Below are 20,821 nucleotides of genomic sequence, written 5' to 3' on the forward strand. Positions count from 1 at the left end.
TCTTGAGGGATTATGCTTAAGTTATTGCACTAAATACTTTAGTAAGATTGCATATTTTTTTCTTAATTTACTGTAAATGTGTAAGTTCTCCATTGTTCACATGAGGCCTCATTCCTTTCCTTAAGCGATAAACAAGTATGACAATAAACACTAATTGCAGCAATACTTTGCAGTAGTGAGGGTAATTTGAATTTTTTTGTAAAGAAAATCAAGTGCACGTATGAGCATACTATAACACTCTGCTTTTCTTTAGATTTGTCTAAACATTTAGTGCAAAATTATACTGATGTAGAGGAACTTATGGATGCAGGAAATATAAATAGAACGACGGCTGCAACAGGAATGAATGATGTCAGTAGCAGGTCGCACGCTATTTTCACAATCAATTTCACTCAGGTAACAAATAAAAACAACCCCCCTGTCTTAATATGTGTTTACATTTGATAATTCATGTGATAGGTAAAAAATAAGGTTGTCAAATAAGTAAGTATGGGTAGATAAAGACTATGTTGTTGTCTTGTGATAGGGAAAGTTAAAAGTGTGAAAATACTGTTTTGAGAATTATGAATGTTTATCAGTGATTATAATCTTTAAAATTTACAGTGCAATGTGTTTACTTAAAATGATATTTAGTAGATTTTGAGGAGAGAATTATTGGGAGTCCAGGCTGAATAACAGTGACCAGTGCTGGCGTGTTTCACAATGCTGCTGTGACCGGAGGAGCGGGTGAGGAGGATATTGTGTGAGATTTCAGCCAGAGCTGAACATGGACTACCTTTTGCGCTCTTATGTTATCCAAGGCTTATGAAAAAACCTGTCTCCATGGCCCAAATCGTAGAGTGTAGAAATGTTTTCTGAGTGTTTTCTTGCTGACTCTTCATCTGTTACTATTGGAAACCTATTTATATTCCTTGATTTACTGATGGAATATGGAGAGATTTAACACGTTTTCTCAGAGCATAGTGATCTTTTTGTTTATATGTAATAAACTCCTTTACTAATGAGTCCTGCTCTTCACTGTTGTTTTTGGGGGGCTTTTTAGACAGTCCACGGACAACCTGCTAGATGAAGAGAAGGTAGCATAGAGGTGGTTCACTCTCCTGACAGAACTTTGCATGTCTCCCCCCAAAAGCGTGCGCACACAAAATCCTGTGCACCAGCTGTTCACTAATGATGAATTGCTCATTGCAAAGCTTTCAGAAGAGGATGAGAGGCAGGCAGCAAAAAGTTTTGTTCTACTGTTGTACTGTAAAAGTAGAAGGAAGTTTGAAACAGGGCAATCTGAGTTGACTTATATGAACTAAGATAAAAATTGGGAGGAGGCCTCAGTTAAAATCATAGAATAAAATTGCAATTGCTACTTACGTGAACTTGGAGGCAGGGGGAGAAATTGAGTGTAAATGTGTCTGTGTATGCCATAACTTGTTGAAAGCTAAATATAATATAAATGTTGAAAGATTAATAAAATGAATGCAGCACATGTTTGCTCTGCGTCATGTAAACACCAATTCACGGTTGTCAGTGCATGTACATAAGTGGCTAGAAAGTTGCAAATACTACAATTTAAAGAAGTAACTGCTTGCATGCGATTTATGCAGCAATTCATGATCAAATGCCTTTCTGTGGCACCTCTAATACACCTGTTTTCTGAAGCTCAGCTATTGTAAACAAGTTAAATTCAATTATGACATGAAAAAGGCCACTAAGTTGGATTCAGTAAAATTTCAGAATTTTGGAGCTTAACATACTTTACTTTTGGTTTTTTTTCCTATAGGCTAAATTTGATTCTGAAATGCCTTGTGAAACTGTTAGCAAGATTCATTTGGTGGATCTTGCTGGAAGTGAGAGAGCAGATGCCACCGGTGCCACAGGGGTTAGATTAAAGGAAGGAGGGAATATTAACAAATCTCTAGTTACTCTGGGAAATGTAATTTCTGCCTTAGGTAAGTCTCTGGTTTTTGTGCTTGTCTGTTCTGGTTTTTTTCTTTTTTAGTCATTAAATACCTTTCTGTTTGTTTACTTACACAAATAGTGGCCTAGCGGATACCATTTTTGAAAATGAATGAAAATACATAATTGCTTTTTTTTCCCTACCTCCACATCACAGCTGATTTATCTCAGGATGCAACAAATCCTCTTTCAAAGAAGAAACAAGTTTTTGTGCCTTACAGGGACTCTGTGTTGACTTGGCTGTTGAAAGATAGCCTAGGAGGAAACTCTAAAACTATAATGATTGCCAGTAAGTGTTTTTAAATTACTTTTTTACATCCTGAACAGTTCATGCTTAATAGGAGTGGCTGTAAATATTTAGATTCCAGATACTTTGTTAAGGCAGAATGTTGTTTACACATATTAATGATTTATTTCTTTGAGTTTTCTAGTAACACTCTGTCTTTACCTACACTCTGCAGAACATCTCTTCCAGCAGCAGAATGATATAGGGTCTCATTGTGTATACGGGGACAGTCTAGTTGTTTAGCAATGTCATGAACAATAGCAGGTATGCCTTCCGAATTTGAAAACTTCATTTTCATCTGCAGATTATTTATTTAGGCGCATATATCACTGGCTGAGTATTTGGTCACAAATGTAACAAGGCATCCAGATTGTGTATGTACAGTTGTTAGACATTTGTTTGCGTAAGTAAGGATCATCCAAATGAACGTGCCTAATTGCTTGCATTTGCTCTGACATCTACCTCACTGCTGTATTTCTTTGACGCATGCACAGTGTAATGATTAGTCCATCTGACCAGTTAAACTTTAAGTAATAGTTCCTGTTTATTCTTCGACTTTATCTAAGTCTTGTACTTCTCTCCCCTTATGCCTCTCTTACCCAGGTTGCAGACTTTGATCCCCAGTAAAAAAAAAAAAATCCAGTTTTGTGCATCTAGTCAATACTGATGTGTGAATTAGTTTGCTTTTCCATAACTGTGTTGTTTTTGTTGCGTTAGTAGCAGAAACAACCTGGTCTCTTGACATTCAGTGGGTAAGACTGTAATTTTTATTTAACCTACTTTTTGAATGCACACAGCGTTTTAACTTTTTGTCTAAATTTAATTATTTATGATCAGTCATCTTGCAAACTTTTCTTACAGTTTCCTTCTTACCTGTAGGAAGCTCTGTAAGGATCACTTGGTTTAAAAACATACCTATGGCATATGTATTGCACATTTTTCAACAAATTGGAACAGGAATTCCATTCCCAAAAAACCCCAAGTGAAGCCAGGAGGATGTTTAAGGGGGAGGGGAGGATTTTGAATGTCGGAGATGTAAGGTGTGAAGAGAAGAGCAGCTCTGAAATTTCTCTCACTCTTTCCTGCTCAAATGAAATGCAGTCTAACTGATGCAGCCCTCTTGGAATGGTGGGAGAGCAGAATTGAGGCAATGAAATGCATTGGATCAAATTCTGGTTCTTCAATTGCTTTGTTACAGTCAAATTCTCTGGATAGCAGTTTCTTTGTTGCATGAATTTGGGGATGTTTTTGGAATCCATGTCACTTTCTGTCCTCAGGCTGATCATAGTAGTACCAAAAGAGGATCTTGGACCGGACTGTTTTGTTTTTCTGGTTGTTTGAGTAACAGTGTGCTGGCATCTTTCTTCTTGATGCTTTCTTTCAGTTACATGGATAAGTAACTTGGTTTTTGGGTTGTGTGGGGTTTGTTTTTTGTTTTTTTTTTTTTTTTGACAGAGGGATTGGGAAGAGAAGTTTTAGAAACACAGTGAGCTTTCAGTGTCTATAGTAAGGATTACAGTGCCCAGCTGCTTTTTCAGCTACTTCCCCATCTATTAACGATGCTTCTGCTAGGCAGAGCCCTGATGGTTGATCTTTCCTCCAACAGTCACTCTACTGGTAATGTGGCTGAATTGCCTAACAGGGCCTGACAAGCTGTCTGGATACATTTGGCCTGCCTTTTCTGTAACTAAACATAAAAAAAAGCAGAAATATCATCCCAAACTGTAGGAAAGGCTCTTATAAAAATACATCCAATTCTGATTTGTCATATTTCTATAACGTATTGTAGCATCCTTCCAGAAAGAGAATAATTGAGTAGTGGAGAAGAGACAGTAGATAAAGTAGGGAAGTGATAGTGTGAGCTAGGGGAAGTATAGTCTGTTGTCAAGTGCATCTCCCCTAATTCAGGGAGTCTCTACCACAAAAAGAATATTTATTACTGTTGAGAGAATGAGGAAGGGCAGAATATTTAGGTTACTTGATTATTTTTTCAGGTGTTTTCATTGTCTGATTCCCTGGGTCTCTTGTTCAGTTTGATTATTCAGATCTCTGGTCCCTCCTCACTTCTGCATGGTGTTCTCTTCTGTGTTTTTGCTTGTCTATTTGGATGCAGTAATTATCTTTTTAATTAGGTACATCTTGTATATTTTTAGGAAAATTAAGTGAAGGATAGCATTAGCACTTTCATTTAAACTCCATTTTTCCTGGTTAAGTTGCCTGTAAAAATAGTACTGGTTTCTCATGATGCATCAGATAGTTAACGGTTCTGTGTGCTGCCAGATGCCTGCGGCTCAGCAGAAGAGCTAGGTTTGTAAATTATAGAAGCTCTTCTCCTGTTTTGCTTTTCATGTCTGCTTTTTGTTTGAATGCTGTTTAATTTCCCTTCAAAACTTGGACTGAACCTACTGTGTTTTTACCTGGAATGACTTTTCCATTCAACGATTACATTGATACTTCCAAAATACTCACTGTGTTTCCCACTGTTCTTGTAAAAAGAAAAAAAAAAAAGAAAAAAAGGCAAGAAAGCCTATGAGGTATTCATATAAGACGTTTATGCTTACCAGAGAAATGTAAATGTTAAGTAGATTGACAGCAAGATTTCTTTATGACGCTTGATTGTTGGACCTGATTATTCTAATACAGTGTTTACTTAAGCAAAGTTAGTGACATGAAAGCAGTAGAGCTAAGTGAAGAACTGGAACAAATTGTAGCCATACTGGTTAATCATATATTTCTGTCTCTTCAGCCACATTAAGTTTATCTGACTTTTAAAATATAAACTAACTTTACTAAATGAAACATATGGTGCTGGATAAACTGTTTCTGATTTCATCTCCTTAGCTATTTCACCTGCTGATGTCAATTATGGAGAAACTTTAAGTACACTTCGCTATGCAAATAGAGCCAAAAACATCATCAACAAGCCTACTATTAATGAGGATCCTAATGTCAAACTGATCCGTGAGCTGAGAGCTGAAATAGCCCGATTAAAAGCCCTGCTTGCTCAAGGGAATCAGGTTAGCTTTACTTGAAATTTATGTGTAATTTTTCTTGAGTTATAACATCTATTTCTAGAATGTAATGAGATAATTATCTTTCATTATATTGATTTGAGTAAACAAGCTCTGTGAGGCTATGAATGAATATTATTTGCCTGATTGAATCAGTTTCCATATGGCCAATAGATTGCCTCTTTTAACATAAGGGGGAAAAATTGTCATCCCAAAGCTTTTAGCTTTCTCTTAATATAATCAGAGCTTGATTGCGGTGTGCTGTGGAACAGGTAGTCACCACAGCATAAGGAGGCTAGCAGTAACACATTTCCTGGGTCTAGCCTGATGGACTGAAGAGGGACTTTATCTAGTATCTTAAAAGAAGTACAAGGTATAAAGTATTTAAGATGCATAAATATAAAAATGTAGGAGTATGCATGGGTTTGAACAATACATTTTATTTGTGTTTAGCTGCACAGGACATTAGAAAGCATGTAACATGCTAAATATGTAAAAGTATTTTCAGTGGCAGTGTAAGAAAACGTGTCATGTTATATTTCCCTTCTGCGCGATTCTCTTTCTTGTTCTTCTATCAGTATTAGCCACTATAAACATTTACCGCACAAGCTCAGTTACGCTTAATTTCTCCTCTGTTTCCGCGACGGTGAAACCAAGCTAACAATAAGGAATATGCAACTGGCTCAGGCCAGTTGTCTCTTCTAAATAATGTCACTCGCGACCGCTAGTTTTAATACTTGAGCAAATATGATTTGGAAGTATCTGAAATGATACTTCAGATTTATTTCTAGAACCATCTAATTTTATTTTAGGTGGGCTGTGCAATGTGAAATGTCAGTTCAGCATAGACTTTTTTTAATAGAAGGCTAGTACTTCAGCTAGATTTCATGCTATAAAACACTTGCTGAGAAAGGGGATGGGACCACAGTTGGAAGCAGTAATAGGTATTGTAGATGACTGAAGCGGAGAGCTCTGCTTTGTCACAAACAATTAGAAAACTATTTATGGGGATGAATTACTCTATTATACTTGTGTTTTCTCCTGTATTCTTTAGGAGGGGAAAATTAATTTATTTTCGAAATACGGTTTGATTTAGAGTCAGCAAAGTAGATGTAACTTGGAACCCTTTGAAGATCTAATGCTTTGACCTAGTTCCAAGCTGTAAAACAGTGGATATCACAAAATAAATCTGGTTCGGTTGTAAGATGTGATAGATGGCTGTGTGGGAGACAATAGAGAACTGCTTAAGTTAATCGAATTTGTGATGGTTGGTAAAACAGCAGGTTATGTATGCACAGTAGAACATAAAGTTCTGTATAATTTCTTTTGTGGTTTTCCTTTATATTCCCAGAATACTGTATTGCAAATGCTTCTGTAGATCACTAAGATACTGGTTACCAAAATATAGTGCTGGATTCAGTGTAGAAGGTCACATAACAATGAGTATTGCTCGTGTGTGTTGTATAGTAGTTTTCCTTTTCTAAGGCCAGTTACTTTAGTATATATTTATTAAAGATAAGCAATATACATATGTATTATAGAAAAATGGTTAACTATTGATGCATAATAATTTTTTGCATTTAACAGAAATCTAAAGATAGATGAATCGGGAATTACCCGTTATAAACTTGTGTCTGGTCTCAGTGTTTGCATGTGTGTGACCATGTGTATACATAGTGAATGAAACTAGTACTCTCAAACTGATGATTTGTATTTGAAATATCTGTTTTGACAAGATTTTGATTACTGTTTACAGTATTTCAGGGTAAAATGATGTATATTGGAGTTTAAAATACTTCATCCTAAATAATCAAAAAAGTTGAACAATTGCATTTCTTTCATTTGATTCCACCAGAAATTGTTATTTTTTTCTTCCTTTTTTTTAACTTGATGAAGTTTACTTTTTACAATTTTAGATTGCACTCTTGGATTCTCCAACAGCTTTAAGTATGGAAGAAAAGCTTCAGCAGAATGAAGCAAGGGTGAGTTATAATTTCATAAAACAGTTTTTAAACAAAAAAAAGGAAAGGGGGTGATCTGGATGCAAGAGTGTTGGTAATTTTCAGGATTTTTTTTTTTTTGATACACAACTAATTTTTCTCCCACCAAACAGCATTGTCTTGGTGCTTTTTTAAAAAAAAAAAAAAACAAACCACTATGTGTGAACTTGTAATTTTGTTATCCTACTAATGTAAGATAACATTATAACTAAGAACAAAGTATATCTTTGATATTTATATAACAGTTCTATTTAGTGAAAATATTCGTTCCCAGGCCAGCTTGCCTTACTAAAAAAGTATGTTTGTAAATAGAGTAGAGAAGGAAAAGCCACTAAATCAGAGTAATCGGTAACCAGTAATCACAGTAACAAAGCATTCAGTGTGTAGAAAATACAGTAAAAGATTTATGGGGAAAATGGTCAACTCTTTTTTATGTTTTCAAGTAATCAATAACTTGTGTTGTGGGGTAGGTTTTCAGAAAATTTTAGTCTTTAAATCTGGTGTGTACAACTATGTTCAGTGCCTATTTAGCTGTCTTTTTGGGGGAGGGTCTAAGGTCTAGGTGTACTTCATAGTGTGCCTCACACCGAGTTGTTTTAATAATCCAGCCCAGTGTAGAGGCTGGGAAAAATTCCCTGACGGTTTAGATATACTCATAGGGTCCAAAAGGATATAAATATAATGGTACTCTCATTTCTCTAATTTGCAATCTGTCATCCTTTATTCTATCATTCTATGTTAATTCTTTTCTATATACTTGCCTGTTTTTAAAGCTACTGCAAACTGTTTTAAAAAACAGTATTACTCAGATTTTGGAAGAGGAGAGAGGAAAGTATTTGGAATCATTCAGCTACATGGCAGCAAATATTTAGTTCTGAATATTGTCAACAAGATGCCAATCAAATGTAGATATGATGCCTTCAAAAAATAGGGGTTTCTTAGCTGGTTTAAATTGTTAGGTTTACACTGGTGCTGCTTAGACCTTTACAATTAGAGAATGAATGCATTGCTTTGAGAATCTTGTTTTGACCTAAGTAATTGGTACGGTATCTGTCTGTGCTTTTCAGGATTCCCATTGTTAATACCAATTTTAAAGACATGTTGAAACACTTTTCAGTGAAATGATACTTGAAAAATAAACTCCATAACAAAAATGGATGAAATATATGTATTAGTATGAACCATAGCTGCAAAGCAGACTCCAGGCTTCTCCATAAGCCAAGTTTCTGCTGGGAACGCATTTTACAACTCTCCAGTATATGCAGGAATCCTTACTGTGTTGTATTCGATAATTAGGGTAGGACCTGCATAACCGTAGTATGAGCCTTCAGTTGCAAATTATTTTTTTTCATGTTCATACTAGGTTTTAAAAATTTTTTAGCTGAATCAGATGAATGATAATATTGTTAGTATGTGTAGTATGCTTTTGTTTTTGTGCACAAACATAAAGCTTTTATCTAACAGTAGCTGACTAATATAAACTGCTGACTATATGTTAATTAAAGTATGTTATTCATGCTCTGACAGTAATCACCGCTTGTCCTGCTCAGAAGCGTTGGCCTCTCCTGTGTGGGGAGTATATTGAGCATATTTTATTATCTTTTGTCAGCCTCATTAGAAGGTTATGTGATTACTGTTCATGATAATTACAATAGATATAATTACTGAAAATTCTTAGTAGATATTGCAATGGTTATAGCTTTTTTTATAATTGAATGAGTGCAATAATTAATTTGTTTATACAGATCTAAAGACTTTATCACCATATTTAAATTATCTGACAAATATATGGTAGCTTTCTTTAATGAGTTCATTTGTCCTTATATAAGAACAATGTTTAAATGATTTCTGAGGAATAGAAATTATTCTGGTACGGTGAATAGGCTTACGATGAACCGCCTTCATGTTTTTCTTTAATCTTTTCAATTATTTTTTGTTTTAACATTCTGATTAGCAGCACTAGGACTGATACGATGCATTGAAAGATGTATTTACTTTTCTCTGTTGAAATCTTGAGATACAGGTGGAGATGAGAGAAGCTTCTTTAGTTCCCATTGATTAATTTGCAGCTGATCTGCAAAGACAGCTAAGATGGTAGGCTGCAGGTAGCAAACGTGGAGATGTTTGGAAAAACTGTGTTAAAGATCTTTTATTTCCTACAGTGGTTTTATATGTAAAGTAATAAAGGGACATAGTCGTTTGGTTCTCCCCCCCAGCCTTCTCTAGTTGAAGGGAATTCAAATAATAAAAGATTGTGTATGTTTTTAAAAGCCTATGTATTTAATTCCTGCACAGAAATCTGGTGATTTAAAAATGAAAGCGTCTGTATTCTATTTAATGTGATTATGATTCCAAGTCAGCCAGAGCTTTGAGGTGGATCTGCCTGAAGCACCCTCTATGTGTTGCTTCCTAAAAAGCCTGAAAGACTCTGAAATGAAGAGGCTTTACCGGTATGTAAGCTATAAAAGATAACTTACGAGATTGACAACTGGATGAGTAGGAAAAGCAGGACAAAACCTAAGCGTTCATACCCAACGCTCTCCCTGTCTGTAACGCCTTTGCAAGCAGCTTCTCACTTCTGTGCTGATTTCAACCAAGCGTGTGATTTCTAAGTTGCAGCAAACTTTGCTCTGATTCGCTCCTGAAGGCTGCCTGTCTGCTTCTTCCTCTGCATGCCATCTTCTGCAGTTTCTGGAGGGTATTTTAGCCTGAACATGCCTACCTGCACTGTAGGAAAGGAGCTGTCGTCTTGTTACAGCTACAGGATCAATCTGTGGCGGTAGACTTTGTAGGACTTGATGAAGCACTTCATGGAATTATTCCATCTCTTTGAAAATGCCTGCCATTATTTGAAGCGGTTATCCCTGTCCTTTGTTTCATTTTATACTATAAATAAGAATTTTGTGATTTTCCTTTTTCAGAGAGAGAAATTGTAGGGATGGCCACTAATTGCAGGCGCAACAGTGCTCTTCTAAATGTTTAAGTGTTAAACTTCACAAAGAATTGCACAAATATTTAGTACTTCTCTGAGAATGTGTTATCAAGGACTTTAGAAGAGATGTGACTTTTTTCCAATATTTGTTTTCTTTTATAGGTACAAGAACTGACCAAAGAGTGGACAAACAAGTGGAATGAAACCCAAGATATTCTGAAAGTAAGAAAAATAAATAAATTTTCAACTTGGCACTTGACCTAGCCTTCGAGTTTTTCCTTCAAAAAACGTTCCTGTTCTAAGTCACCTTCTGTGGCGTTTTTTAGTAATACAAAACTTTCTCAGTCTTATTTTAGCTTATTCCAAAGAATTAGTTTTTGAGAGGTTTTAGAGTAAATATTCAGGCACAGTGGTATTTTTGAATAAGATTTTAAATAATTATTAATAAAAATGAGCACAACTCTCTCTTTTCTTCACCATAGTGACCTCAGTGCAGAACAGCTTATCTCTTACAAATCTTTAAAATACTGAATGTTTTTATTGAGTTGCAAATGAAGAAAACCTGGGGCAAGCACAAGTGGATCCCTCATCCCCTTGTTGTTTGTGTTGTATCAAGACCTGTGAATAATCACCTTCTATGTTACGTTGGGTATCTCAGTGAATGCGGTGCATAGTGGATACAAATTTTTGCATTGGCCTTCAGATTCACGTTTTGGTCAGAAATGGCTTGTAAACTTGAAAAACAACTTTCAATGGGATTTCTGCAGTTGAATCTCCTCTAGTAGGTCTTCATCAAACCAAACACATGCATCTGACCTAAGCAGTCCCAAGCGCAGGGATTTTTGCAACTGGTTCACGTAAGCGGGCCTGCATTGCGCTCTTTATATGACTTCAGGCTACTTCTGGAGCAGTTGAATCCCCACAGTGCTCTCTTGCGTTTTGTACATTTAGTACAGATCCAAGAGGGCAACTTGGTGATTTCCATACTGTGTTTTTTGCATGATGCAGACTGAGACTTTTTGTGTTCTCTGCATGTATCTTTGCTTTCCTGCTGTCCATTTGTACTGCTGAGATTTTATGTTGGCATTTGGCTCGTGATTAAGCTGATAGTCTGAGGTGGTATTTTAATGGGCTACTTTATGATTCCATACACGCATACAAGCACATGCGTGCGTGCATGTACACAGAGCAATAATTCCTACAATTTCTTTTCCATAATGTAGACTAACATTTTTTGCCAAATGTTTTAACTATTCTGTTAATAAAAACTTTGAAAACAAAGCTTAAGCTTTCATGACTTGCTGTATATGCTGAACCTAAACTTTTTTGGAGTGCAATTCAAGCAAACATTTAGAAGTAATTTTTTAATTCTCCTTATCACTGATCTGAAACTTGATTTTTTTCTCTTAGTTGATTTTTTTTCTGTGTATCACTTTTTGATTCCTTTAATTTTTTTTTAAGTTCACCACCATGTCTTTTATCTGAGTTCCAAATAAGTTGAATGGCTTCATGCTTAAGAATAAAAATAAAGCACAAATAGCATGGAGAACAGAGCAGGGTTGGTAACTGCCTAGCAGATGGCATGACAGAATGGACTGTTTAATGTCTGTCCAGGTACTGAACTGGGAATTACCATTTGCATATTCCTCAGAGATATTTTGGGTCCAATTTTACATTATTTCTGTGTTTTGTTATTTTGAAGCATCTATGCGTACATAGAACTTTATTAATCCTCCCTTTACTCACGTCTGGATCGGGCAGTTCATTGTCACATGGAGAATTTGTGAATTTTGGTCAATTGTGAAAGTCAGCATGATGTAGCATATGGGAAGTTTTTAAAGCTTTATGTTGGAAGTGCACTGATTCTTGCACAGAAACTACAGAATTGTAAGAGGTGTTAACTGAACAATTCAAATAAACAAGGGAAAGCTGCATTTGTTAAATAGCTGAATATAAAGGACTTAAACACAGAAGCTGTAATTCTACTTTTCTGGTGCTGAGCTTTTGTTAGTTTAATTCATACAGCTTCTGTATCTTGTACTTTTATATGCTGGTATTTGAGTACATGAACATAGGTTATATTTCACTTTTGGGTTAAAGGCAATTGATAAATCTTTCTTGGCCCCAAAAACCTGAAAATCTGCAGAAGATTTCTTGGTTGTACTGTTTTATTTTACACTGTTTTACTGAAGCTATACATATTTTTATTCACTTCTTGTTTAACGATTCCTGAAATCACTGCCAGCATACGAGTGGAAAAGGGCTTTTTGAAAGTTTGCCAGGCTGAGTCGCTGGAAAGCAGATTTTAAACTATAGAGAGCAGCGGTGTTTCTTGTAATGGACTCCATATAAGTTCACTAGCTTTTTTGTTTCGTTATTGATGTACCCTCTCTTGCACACAGAGGCTTTGTTCATTTGTAAAACTAGAACCTCTCGGCACGCTTTGAGAAATGAGACTTCGTATGTCCGCCTCACTGCAGTCACAACTGGAACTTTTTCCATGCCATAATCCAGTAACTTTCAGGACATTCTTCGTTAAGGTACTTAGGACTTCACATTTGTATTTATGTTTAAAGCCTGCTTCCCCTTGCCTCCCCCTGGCCTTGCAGTCCTGAGATAGTTGCTGCCTTTCAGTTCTTGCCCTGCAGCGGGCTTGGAGAATTAAAAACCTTTTACTTTTCAGTCCCTAACACCTTTTGCTCCAAGTCTTTTAGGCAGTTGATTTTGAAAATGGATGTAAACAGCTACCTATTACCTACTCATACATGCCTGCCAGATGCAAGTGCACTTGCTAGTAGCTGAATGGGATTTCCTACTCTATCATATGTAGTTAATGCTTTTTCGTACTAAGTTCTAAATATCAGAGTTCACATGGTTTTGAATTGTTCTCACAGGCTGATGGGAAAATCTGTTAATGTTTAAATCCAAAATAATTGAAAGGATTTTGCATAAGCCTTGTAAAATACAGGAAGCTAGATTCATAGGGCATGCTGGTGTCTTCTACTAGATCAAGAGATATTGCTGGAAAAAGTTACGTAGCTTTTACTGAATGCAGTGCTTTCATCAGGCCTGACAAAGAAGTGATGCATACTGTTTTGCAGGGAGGACGTTCTTCAAACTTGTTCACCCTTCTCAGTTATTTTGCACCTTGTTTTAAATTAGACCAGCAACATCTAAATGCTACCTTGAAAATAATTCATAGAGAATGGAAAATCCTATCCAGCTAGAAAATACTGAGGAAGAGAGAATACCGTGTGAAGGCAAGTTTTTGATAAAAAGTATTTGGCAGCTTAGAATTCAATTATTTCAGTCGGCACAGTGCCGTGTGTGCAGCTGACATGTACATCCCAGTATTCTTCCTTACTTCTGCTTGTAGCTTTTATCCCTTTGACGTTTGTCTCTGTAGTTCACCCGAAGTTATGGTTTTCCATCACAGTGTGCATCTTTAGACTGAGTATGTTGAACTCTCCTTGCTATAAATGTTGTCAATTCTGGATTTGGTGCAGAGTCTGTATGGCTGGATGCCATTACCAGCTGTGAACATCTTGTATAATCCTTCATATATGCTGTTGTCAGATTGGACATGTCTTGGACTGGTGATGGTAGTGTTGAAAGTGCTCTCTTTCTTTCATGCATTTGGAAGAAGCCCTTTTGCAGGGCGACTGTCTGGGTTCCTCTGGAGTCTGAATTACTGTCAACTCACACCTAAAGCCCAAATCCTTCCATTTTCCTTATGCAAAGATTAGGACACTGCATACATCAGGGTTTTAAACTTGTGCTGACTCCATATGAAGTATCCTTTACTGCATAGCATGGCAGCTTCTTGGCATTGTTAATCTGTCTGAAGTGACAAGTGTTGTTTCCAATGATGATGGGTTTTTTTCATCCTTGACCTCCTCACTATAATACAATGTGACACTCTAACCTTACTAACCTAGTATTACAATCTGTCCCTTGTGCTTCTTTTTAATTGAAGGGAGGATATTTTAATGCTTAATAAACTTAATAAATATGTGGAGTGATGCTTCAGCATTGGGTAAAATACTGCATCGAAAACCAAAGCGACAGTGTTTGATTTGAAGCCCACAGGCTTTGGGTTGTTTCCTCAAATGTCACCAGCTGTCCAAAGAATTGCACTTTACAGAACAGCACTGCTTTACATTGCTTCTCTATCTTCAGGTGTCTTGCAACCTCAGCACTTACTTAACTCTAGGATTTTGCTTTCATCTGACTCTCATTGAATCTTTTTGTGGATTTTTTTTTTCCTTCTGTTAATGTTCTTCTGTACACATCCCCCCCAAAAAAAGAGGAGGAAGGAAGAAAAACTGTTTGCTCTTTCCCTTAGTTTAGTCCTTTTTGTATTGTTCTGTTAAAGATCAATCCTGGGGGCTGTAATTTCTTTGGATGCTTTCTAAGATGTTAGGGTAACCTATCCAACTTTCGATTTTTTTTTTTTTTTTTGAGGCTTTAATTGGTACAAAACTTCTTTTGATGTGGCTGCTATATTTGACTGCATGTGTTGTCATCTTTTTCTTTTACTGGCATCTTATTTTTGTCATCTTTTTTGCATGTTCCAATTTCTTTCTCTAACCTTTAGCAGCTTTTATATTAATCTTCTTAAAATGTGTACTCCTTTTTATAATTCTCTGCTGTTTTTTCTTCCCAACTTTCTTTTAAATTTCTTCTCCCCTTTTACCGTTTGCGTAGAAATTGGTTTGACTTTTAGCTTTTTGCCTTCTTTGATGTATGTCATTTGTACCTAGCATTAAGGTATTTAGATGCTCTTTTTTTTTTTTTCTTTTTCTTTTTAAGTAGATTTAGAGTTACATTTTATTTCGTTATCCTGTTGTTTGATTCTAATCATGTCATTAGCTTTGTGTGGCAGAGCTCAACTGATGTGAAAGGATGCAGAGAGATCTGTCTTCACAGAGTCTATTAAAGGACAGGGTAATTCTCATGATCAATAGTTTAACTAGTAGCTGCTTCAACTGGCTTTGTCCTGTTGGATTTAGTGACACAGCCTCACTTTCATCAATAATACTAATTCTGCTGCAGTACTTTCCCACATGTTGTGTAAATATGTTATTGAACACTGTTGACTTGATCTTTTTTCTTTTCGGTGCCCTTCGGTTGAGTACTGGTTAATAGTACATTTTTACGGCTTAACAATGGTTTTTCCTTCCTGGGGAAGAAAACTGTTGCTAGTATGTCTATCTTCAAACATTAAGGTGTTTTTTTTTTAATATCATGCCTATTTTTGGCGGAGATGAAATACTCTTAATTTGCCATGATAAATAAATACAGACTAATATCGAACAGTTATTTTGGTAGACATACTCATCTAAGCAGAAGAATTTCCTTTCTTTAGGAATCTTGGCTGTACCCAGCAAAGACACTAGGAGACCAAAACTCAAAGTAATTGTGTTGCTATTTATGAGGTGCTGATTAGGGTGGCAGAAGCTAATAGATTTTGATTTTAATAATTTCCTTCCTGTGCTGGCTTGTATACCGTAGTGAACCCTGTCAAGAGCAGTTTGTTGTGTTCTATATAAATGCTGCATTAGTCTACATTCATTTGCATTTCCAGATAATTTTTAAACAACAGTTGCTGAATGGTATTTATACACCTTTATCTCAGTTCTTCTGTCTGTAAGGTTGGGCATACATCACCATTTTCCCATTTTATGCCTTTTTGTTACTTCCTATTAACCTTGACTGGCTTGGCTCCTCTTCCTCTTCTCACTTGTTTTGTGTTCTACCCCAGTACTTTGCCCTTTGAAGAGCATTTTTCTTCATTCATGTCTTTGTTTTAACATGCTCAGTCCTCTGGTGAAAAGTGCTCTCAGTTAACACCTGCTACTTTCACATAAAATTCTTGTGTCTGCTAAATCCACTTTTTGATGGCTGTAGAGTAGGGAGTTGTGTGTGCAAGCTCTTGGGTTCCTGAAGAAACAAACTGTAGAACTTTTTAAAAGTACTTATTGCATCACTAGTAATGATGATAGTTCATTAGTCATGGCATGTGCTTCTTGTCCAAAAACCTGTAGTTGTGACACTTCCTATGATTCTATGCCTTCAGCAACCAATAAAATCTTCTGGGTTTTCTGCCTGTTCTGTAGTAAGATTACTAGAACATTAGGAACCTGATGCGTAATGTAGTTGTCCTAGATCACTAATGAATAGCTGGGTTTTTTTTATTTAGTCATATATACATTTTATATATATAAACCTATGTGATGAACAAAAAACTACAGCTTGATATTTGTAGTTATTTGTACTACTTCAATAATTTTACCATTGGGTAAGTCGGGTATTGGAAAGTTGCATATTATGAAGTTTTTACAAAAGACACCAATGTAGGCTTTAATCCTGCCTTTAAAAAGTACCTGTGACTTTTTGAGACTTCTGGACACATGCCTTTGAAACACAGGTCCTAAAATGGTTGTATTTACAGGTTGAATGAAAAAAAGAGAGTTACAGGAATGGTGTGCATTTGTATACAAAATGATGTATGCATGATACTGTATTTAAACTGTTCATTTTCAGCTTTGGCATATGTGTTTATTTGTATGTTTGGCAGGAATAACACTTGTTTCTAAGGATTTTTCACATTTCAGTAAGTGAATCATTTTTGTACAATTGTTGCTAGTTAGACATGTTGGTGTTGCATTTTGGTTAGAATGTCTGTTGGCTGTGTTTGAAGCATGACTGTACTTTTAACGGGAGACTTAAATCTGTACTTTCATTTGAACAAATTTTATTTGTTATTTTATAACTACTTCTATTTGTCATCTGTATTAGACAATACTCATTGCATGCTTCCAGTTTCTGTCTCCTTTCTACAAGCTATGTCTTCTGCTTGAATTTTTAAGGAAGAGGTTTAAAAATCACTGCAAAATTAAAATAGTATAGCATATTTATGGAGCTGGTAGAAAGAATTTAAGTCAGATGTTGCTGCAAAATGTGTTTTCTTTTAGAAAAGTTGATAGAACAAATAGAATAACAACTCTGTTCCTAGGGATGTTTGCTTTCTCAACAATTGTTTGCCCTCCAACAATTATGCAATATATGTACATTTATCAAACTGAATTTGTATGGAAAGGAAAAATGCACATTTGAATTAAATAGTCTCTTATTAACATGTTACGCTTAATAGGATTCCCTTCAGCTGGCTTGTGAATGTTGTGCAGAAGACAAGATACTAAGAAGGTTTTAAAAGTGCTGATGTTAATGATTCTTGTCTATCTCAGTCAGAAATCACACAGTAAATGATAATAGCTTCTCTTTCTCTAGAAGCCTGTTTAAATGTGGTTTTGGTTTCTTGCACTAGATGTCACTGCAGATACAAAAATCGGTTTTTTCTGCATGCTTAATTTAGATTTAATTCACATATTTTAAGGCAAAATGATTTGCAATATCTTGACTTTCATTGCTGTTCGGATCTACTAAAATAAGATTATGAGAATGCCAAAACATTGGTTTAGGAGCAAGTCCTGAAGAACCTGAGTAACTGTTTTGACGGAAGTGCTTCTGAACAGCAATTCACGGGTGGGATGCACTGTAAAGTGATTACATACATTCAAAATTATTGCAATTATTTGTCAGTACACTTTTCAACTCTCTTTTTTTCAAATTACTGTAGATCTAGAATGTTTGACGAATTACTTCAGCTAAAGGCTTTAAAATGTATTTATTTTCTTAACTTTGTTATAGCTCTGATATTTCAGGGATATAAAAGAACAGTTTCTGGGAGAGGTAGTATCTTTTATTTGACCAGGTAATGTTGTTGAGAAAGCAAACAGGTTTTTGGACATACAGATCTTTCACCAGGCCACTTCTGCTATTTGCTTTCTCTTTTAATGGATCTTGCAGTTGAAAAGCCAGTGGCAATGATGTGCAGCTTCTATTTATAACTGTTTCTTTTAACATTTTTCTCTTCGTTAATCACTTCTGTAGATTTATAATTGAATTTCAGTACATCAAAATTTAATAAGTTTGCGGTTTTTTCCATCTTTTTTTGAGAAAGTTGTCTGGCAACAAGGAAATGTTTACTGTTCTCAATCCTTGTACAGTATTTACCCACAACTCCTGCCTCCTGAGTGATGACAAGTAATATCTAGTTTAGCTCTCGGTTTTATTAGGGTTTGTTTTCTTATACCTGGCCTTGTGCATTATTTATTTATTCCCCAAGCGTAGCAGTTACTGGCAGTGGTTGTAGTCTATAAAATCATCTCTTCTGGTTGTGAGATTTAAAGTTGGGATAAACTGTCATTACGAAATGTCACATGGCTTCCTTCCTCCAAAGCCTCTACAGATGGACTTTTTGTTGTTTGGGGGTTGGTTCAGAAGCTGGGACATGAAAACATAGCATTATACCCCCCCCCCCCCCCTTTTGGTGGTTTTTGGTGGTTTTTGGTGGTTTTTGGTGGTTTTTGGTGGTTTTTGGTGGTTTTTGGTGGTTTTTGGTGGTTTTTGGTGGTTTTTGGTGGTTTTTGGTGGTTTTTGGTGGTTTTTGGTGGTTTTTGGTGGTTTTTGGTCTTTACGATAAAATGAATGTATTTACATCCCAGGATCTTTCAGGATCTTCATGCTATTGGCCAGCACACAGGTTTCTGCTTTGGAATTTGAGTTTGGACAGAGATCATCCAAACATGATTTGTTTTCCCTTAAATGGACATTGTTCTTTCATACTATATTACTGAACAGATGCCATTATTACATGATGATTATTACTTTAACTGATCATCCCCCTTGCTTCAGTCTGGTAAGTGTGCCTAGGTCAATGCAGACTGAGAAGAAAGAAAAGACAGTAGAGAGAATTTTCTATAAAAGCAAATAAACAGAAACTTTTTAAGGGGTTATATGGTTGTCCTGAGATACACATTACTTTTTCTTCAGGAGAGCAGCTCTCATTGCTCTTCACTCACCAGTGATTTTTTTCAGTGCTTTGTCCACTCTCAGCATCGGCTTGCTGTTGTCAGAGGAAGAAAAAATACTAAATTGGGAACTGGTGCTACTGATCTACTGTAGCTCTTTTCCTAATAGAAACACTATTGAAAGGGTCCCAGCCACCTGGGGAACGCTGAGTGCAGCAGTCAAAAGTAGATTTCAAAAGAAATAGTTGTCTGATTTCAAGTCTGTCTCTGCCACCTGTGTTCATCTTATTAAGAAACCTCCTTTCTCTCTTGCAGCCTCTTTAGCTGCTTGCGATGCCTCTGCGGTGGTCTGACTACTTTTAACTTTCAGTTCCTGCTAGAAGGTCGCAATCAAGAGATGCCTAATGCTACCGATTGGTTTTTATTTCAGTTTTAAACAGTTTTTCCCACTTGAAACCACCTGGACCATCAGAGAAGCACGGTCGGGGGCCGCCGTTTCTGAGCTCACCAGCCACGGATTAAGGCAGGGTTGAATAGTTTGGTTGATCCAGGCTCTGCATTCCAAAAGAGGCCCTCTGGTTTCTAGGAATAACCATACTCCCAAGTATTTTGCTGCCGTCGTCCTTACAACTGGGGCCCTGCATTTGTAGATTATCCAGGCCATGCTTAGCTTTAATCCATCCCTAGGGCTTGTAGGCGGTTTTCAAATGAGAGGGAGTCAGACGGAGTGAGTTGCTTTTGAAATCCTTTCTACAGCTCAGATGCCACTTGTTCAACAATTCCTCCTGGGCATTTGGTCTGCTTTTCTATTAATTTTCTTGTGGCAGGAAGGGGAGCTAAATTGAAAGCAGTAGAAGCTCCTGATTTAGCCTGTAGAAAAAAGAAGAAACATACCCTGAAAGCTGTTTCTTCTAAAGGATCAGTAGAGAAGTAGTGAGAAGGAGAAAAGACAGAATGTAAGTTCCTCTTTGGATTTGGTTATGGGAGGGTAAAGAAGCATTCCAACATCAATGTTTTAGATGAAAAACATAAATTTATCTTGAGTCCCTCACAAAGGAACTGTTTCTAATGGCAATGTGTATTGGATATGAAATACTAGAATCATTTTATTCTGTTGGTGTTTTTAGCAGTATATTTAGGAGTTTGTTACTGCATGATTCTGATAGCTTTGAGTACTCTTGCGCACCTGACTTAATGTCTTGATTGGCAACTGAGCATAGCCTTGATTCATACAGCCATACCGTGGTAGAAGTGCCGCTGGAGCGATGCGGTGGTTCTTTGTTCTTCCCAACTACAGAGATGATATTTTTAATGAAATCCACTAAGAGATGTCTCAAACACAGATGGCAGCACAAATCTGCCGCTGTTGCAATCAGGCTGTATTCCTGAACAAAGGAAAGGGCAGGCCCAGTTCCTGACTGCCATGTGTCTTTTCAGGTTCGTTCACTCTATACCTCAGTAGCTGGGCTGTGAGGGACAAGAATGTGACGGCAACCAAGCCTATGCATCTTTCTCTGCAAAAGACTTTGCTATTGCGTTGCTAGTCCTGAAGTCTTTTCTTTCTCCTTGGTAGTTGTTGCTTACTGGTATGCATAGTCCTACTCCTTTCTTCAATTTCTTTCAATAGCGAGGGTTACATTTTGGCCCTGGGGAATGGACTAATAGACTTTAAGTAATCTATTACTTTAGATTCATCTCTACAGAAGTAGAGATATATTTCTAGGTAAATAATAAACAAAACAGAACTCCAGATAAGTGAAACACTT

The 20,821-nt window shown here is 36.4% G+C and overlaps 1 protein-coding gene across 7 annotated transcripts in view; it reads left to right on the forward strand.

Annotated features, from left to right (window-relative positions):
• KIF16B (kinesin family member 16B) overlaps positions 1-20,821 on the forward strand; it is a 141,409-nt gene that overhangs the window by 27,107 nt on the left and 93,481 nt on the right. For all 7 annotated transcript variants that reach the window (XM_076335052.1, XM_076335055.1, XM_076335056.1 and 4 more), the window contains exons 7-12: positions 254-396; positions 1,775-1,943; positions 2,108-2,239; positions 5,078-5,253; positions 7,164-7,229; positions 10,342-10,401. In XM_076335052.1, the coding sequence (XP_076191167.1) occupies positions 254-396; positions 1,775-1,943; positions 2,108-2,239; positions 5,078-5,253; positions 7,164-7,229; positions 10,342-10,401 (746 nt within the window). The remainder of the gene's footprint in view (positions 1-253; positions 397-1,774; positions 1,944-2,107; positions 2,240-5,077; positions 5,254-7,163; positions 7,230-10,341; positions 10,402-20,821) is intronic.

The sequence above is a fragment of the Aptenodytes patagonicus genome, chromosome 3 (genome assembly GCF_965638725.1).
Source record: "Aptenodytes patagonicus chromosome 3, bAptPat1.pri.cur, whole genome shotgun sequence".
NCBI classification, from domain to species: domain Eukaryota; kingdom Metazoa; phylum Chordata; class Aves; order Sphenisciformes; family Spheniscidae; genus Aptenodytes; species Aptenodytes patagonicus.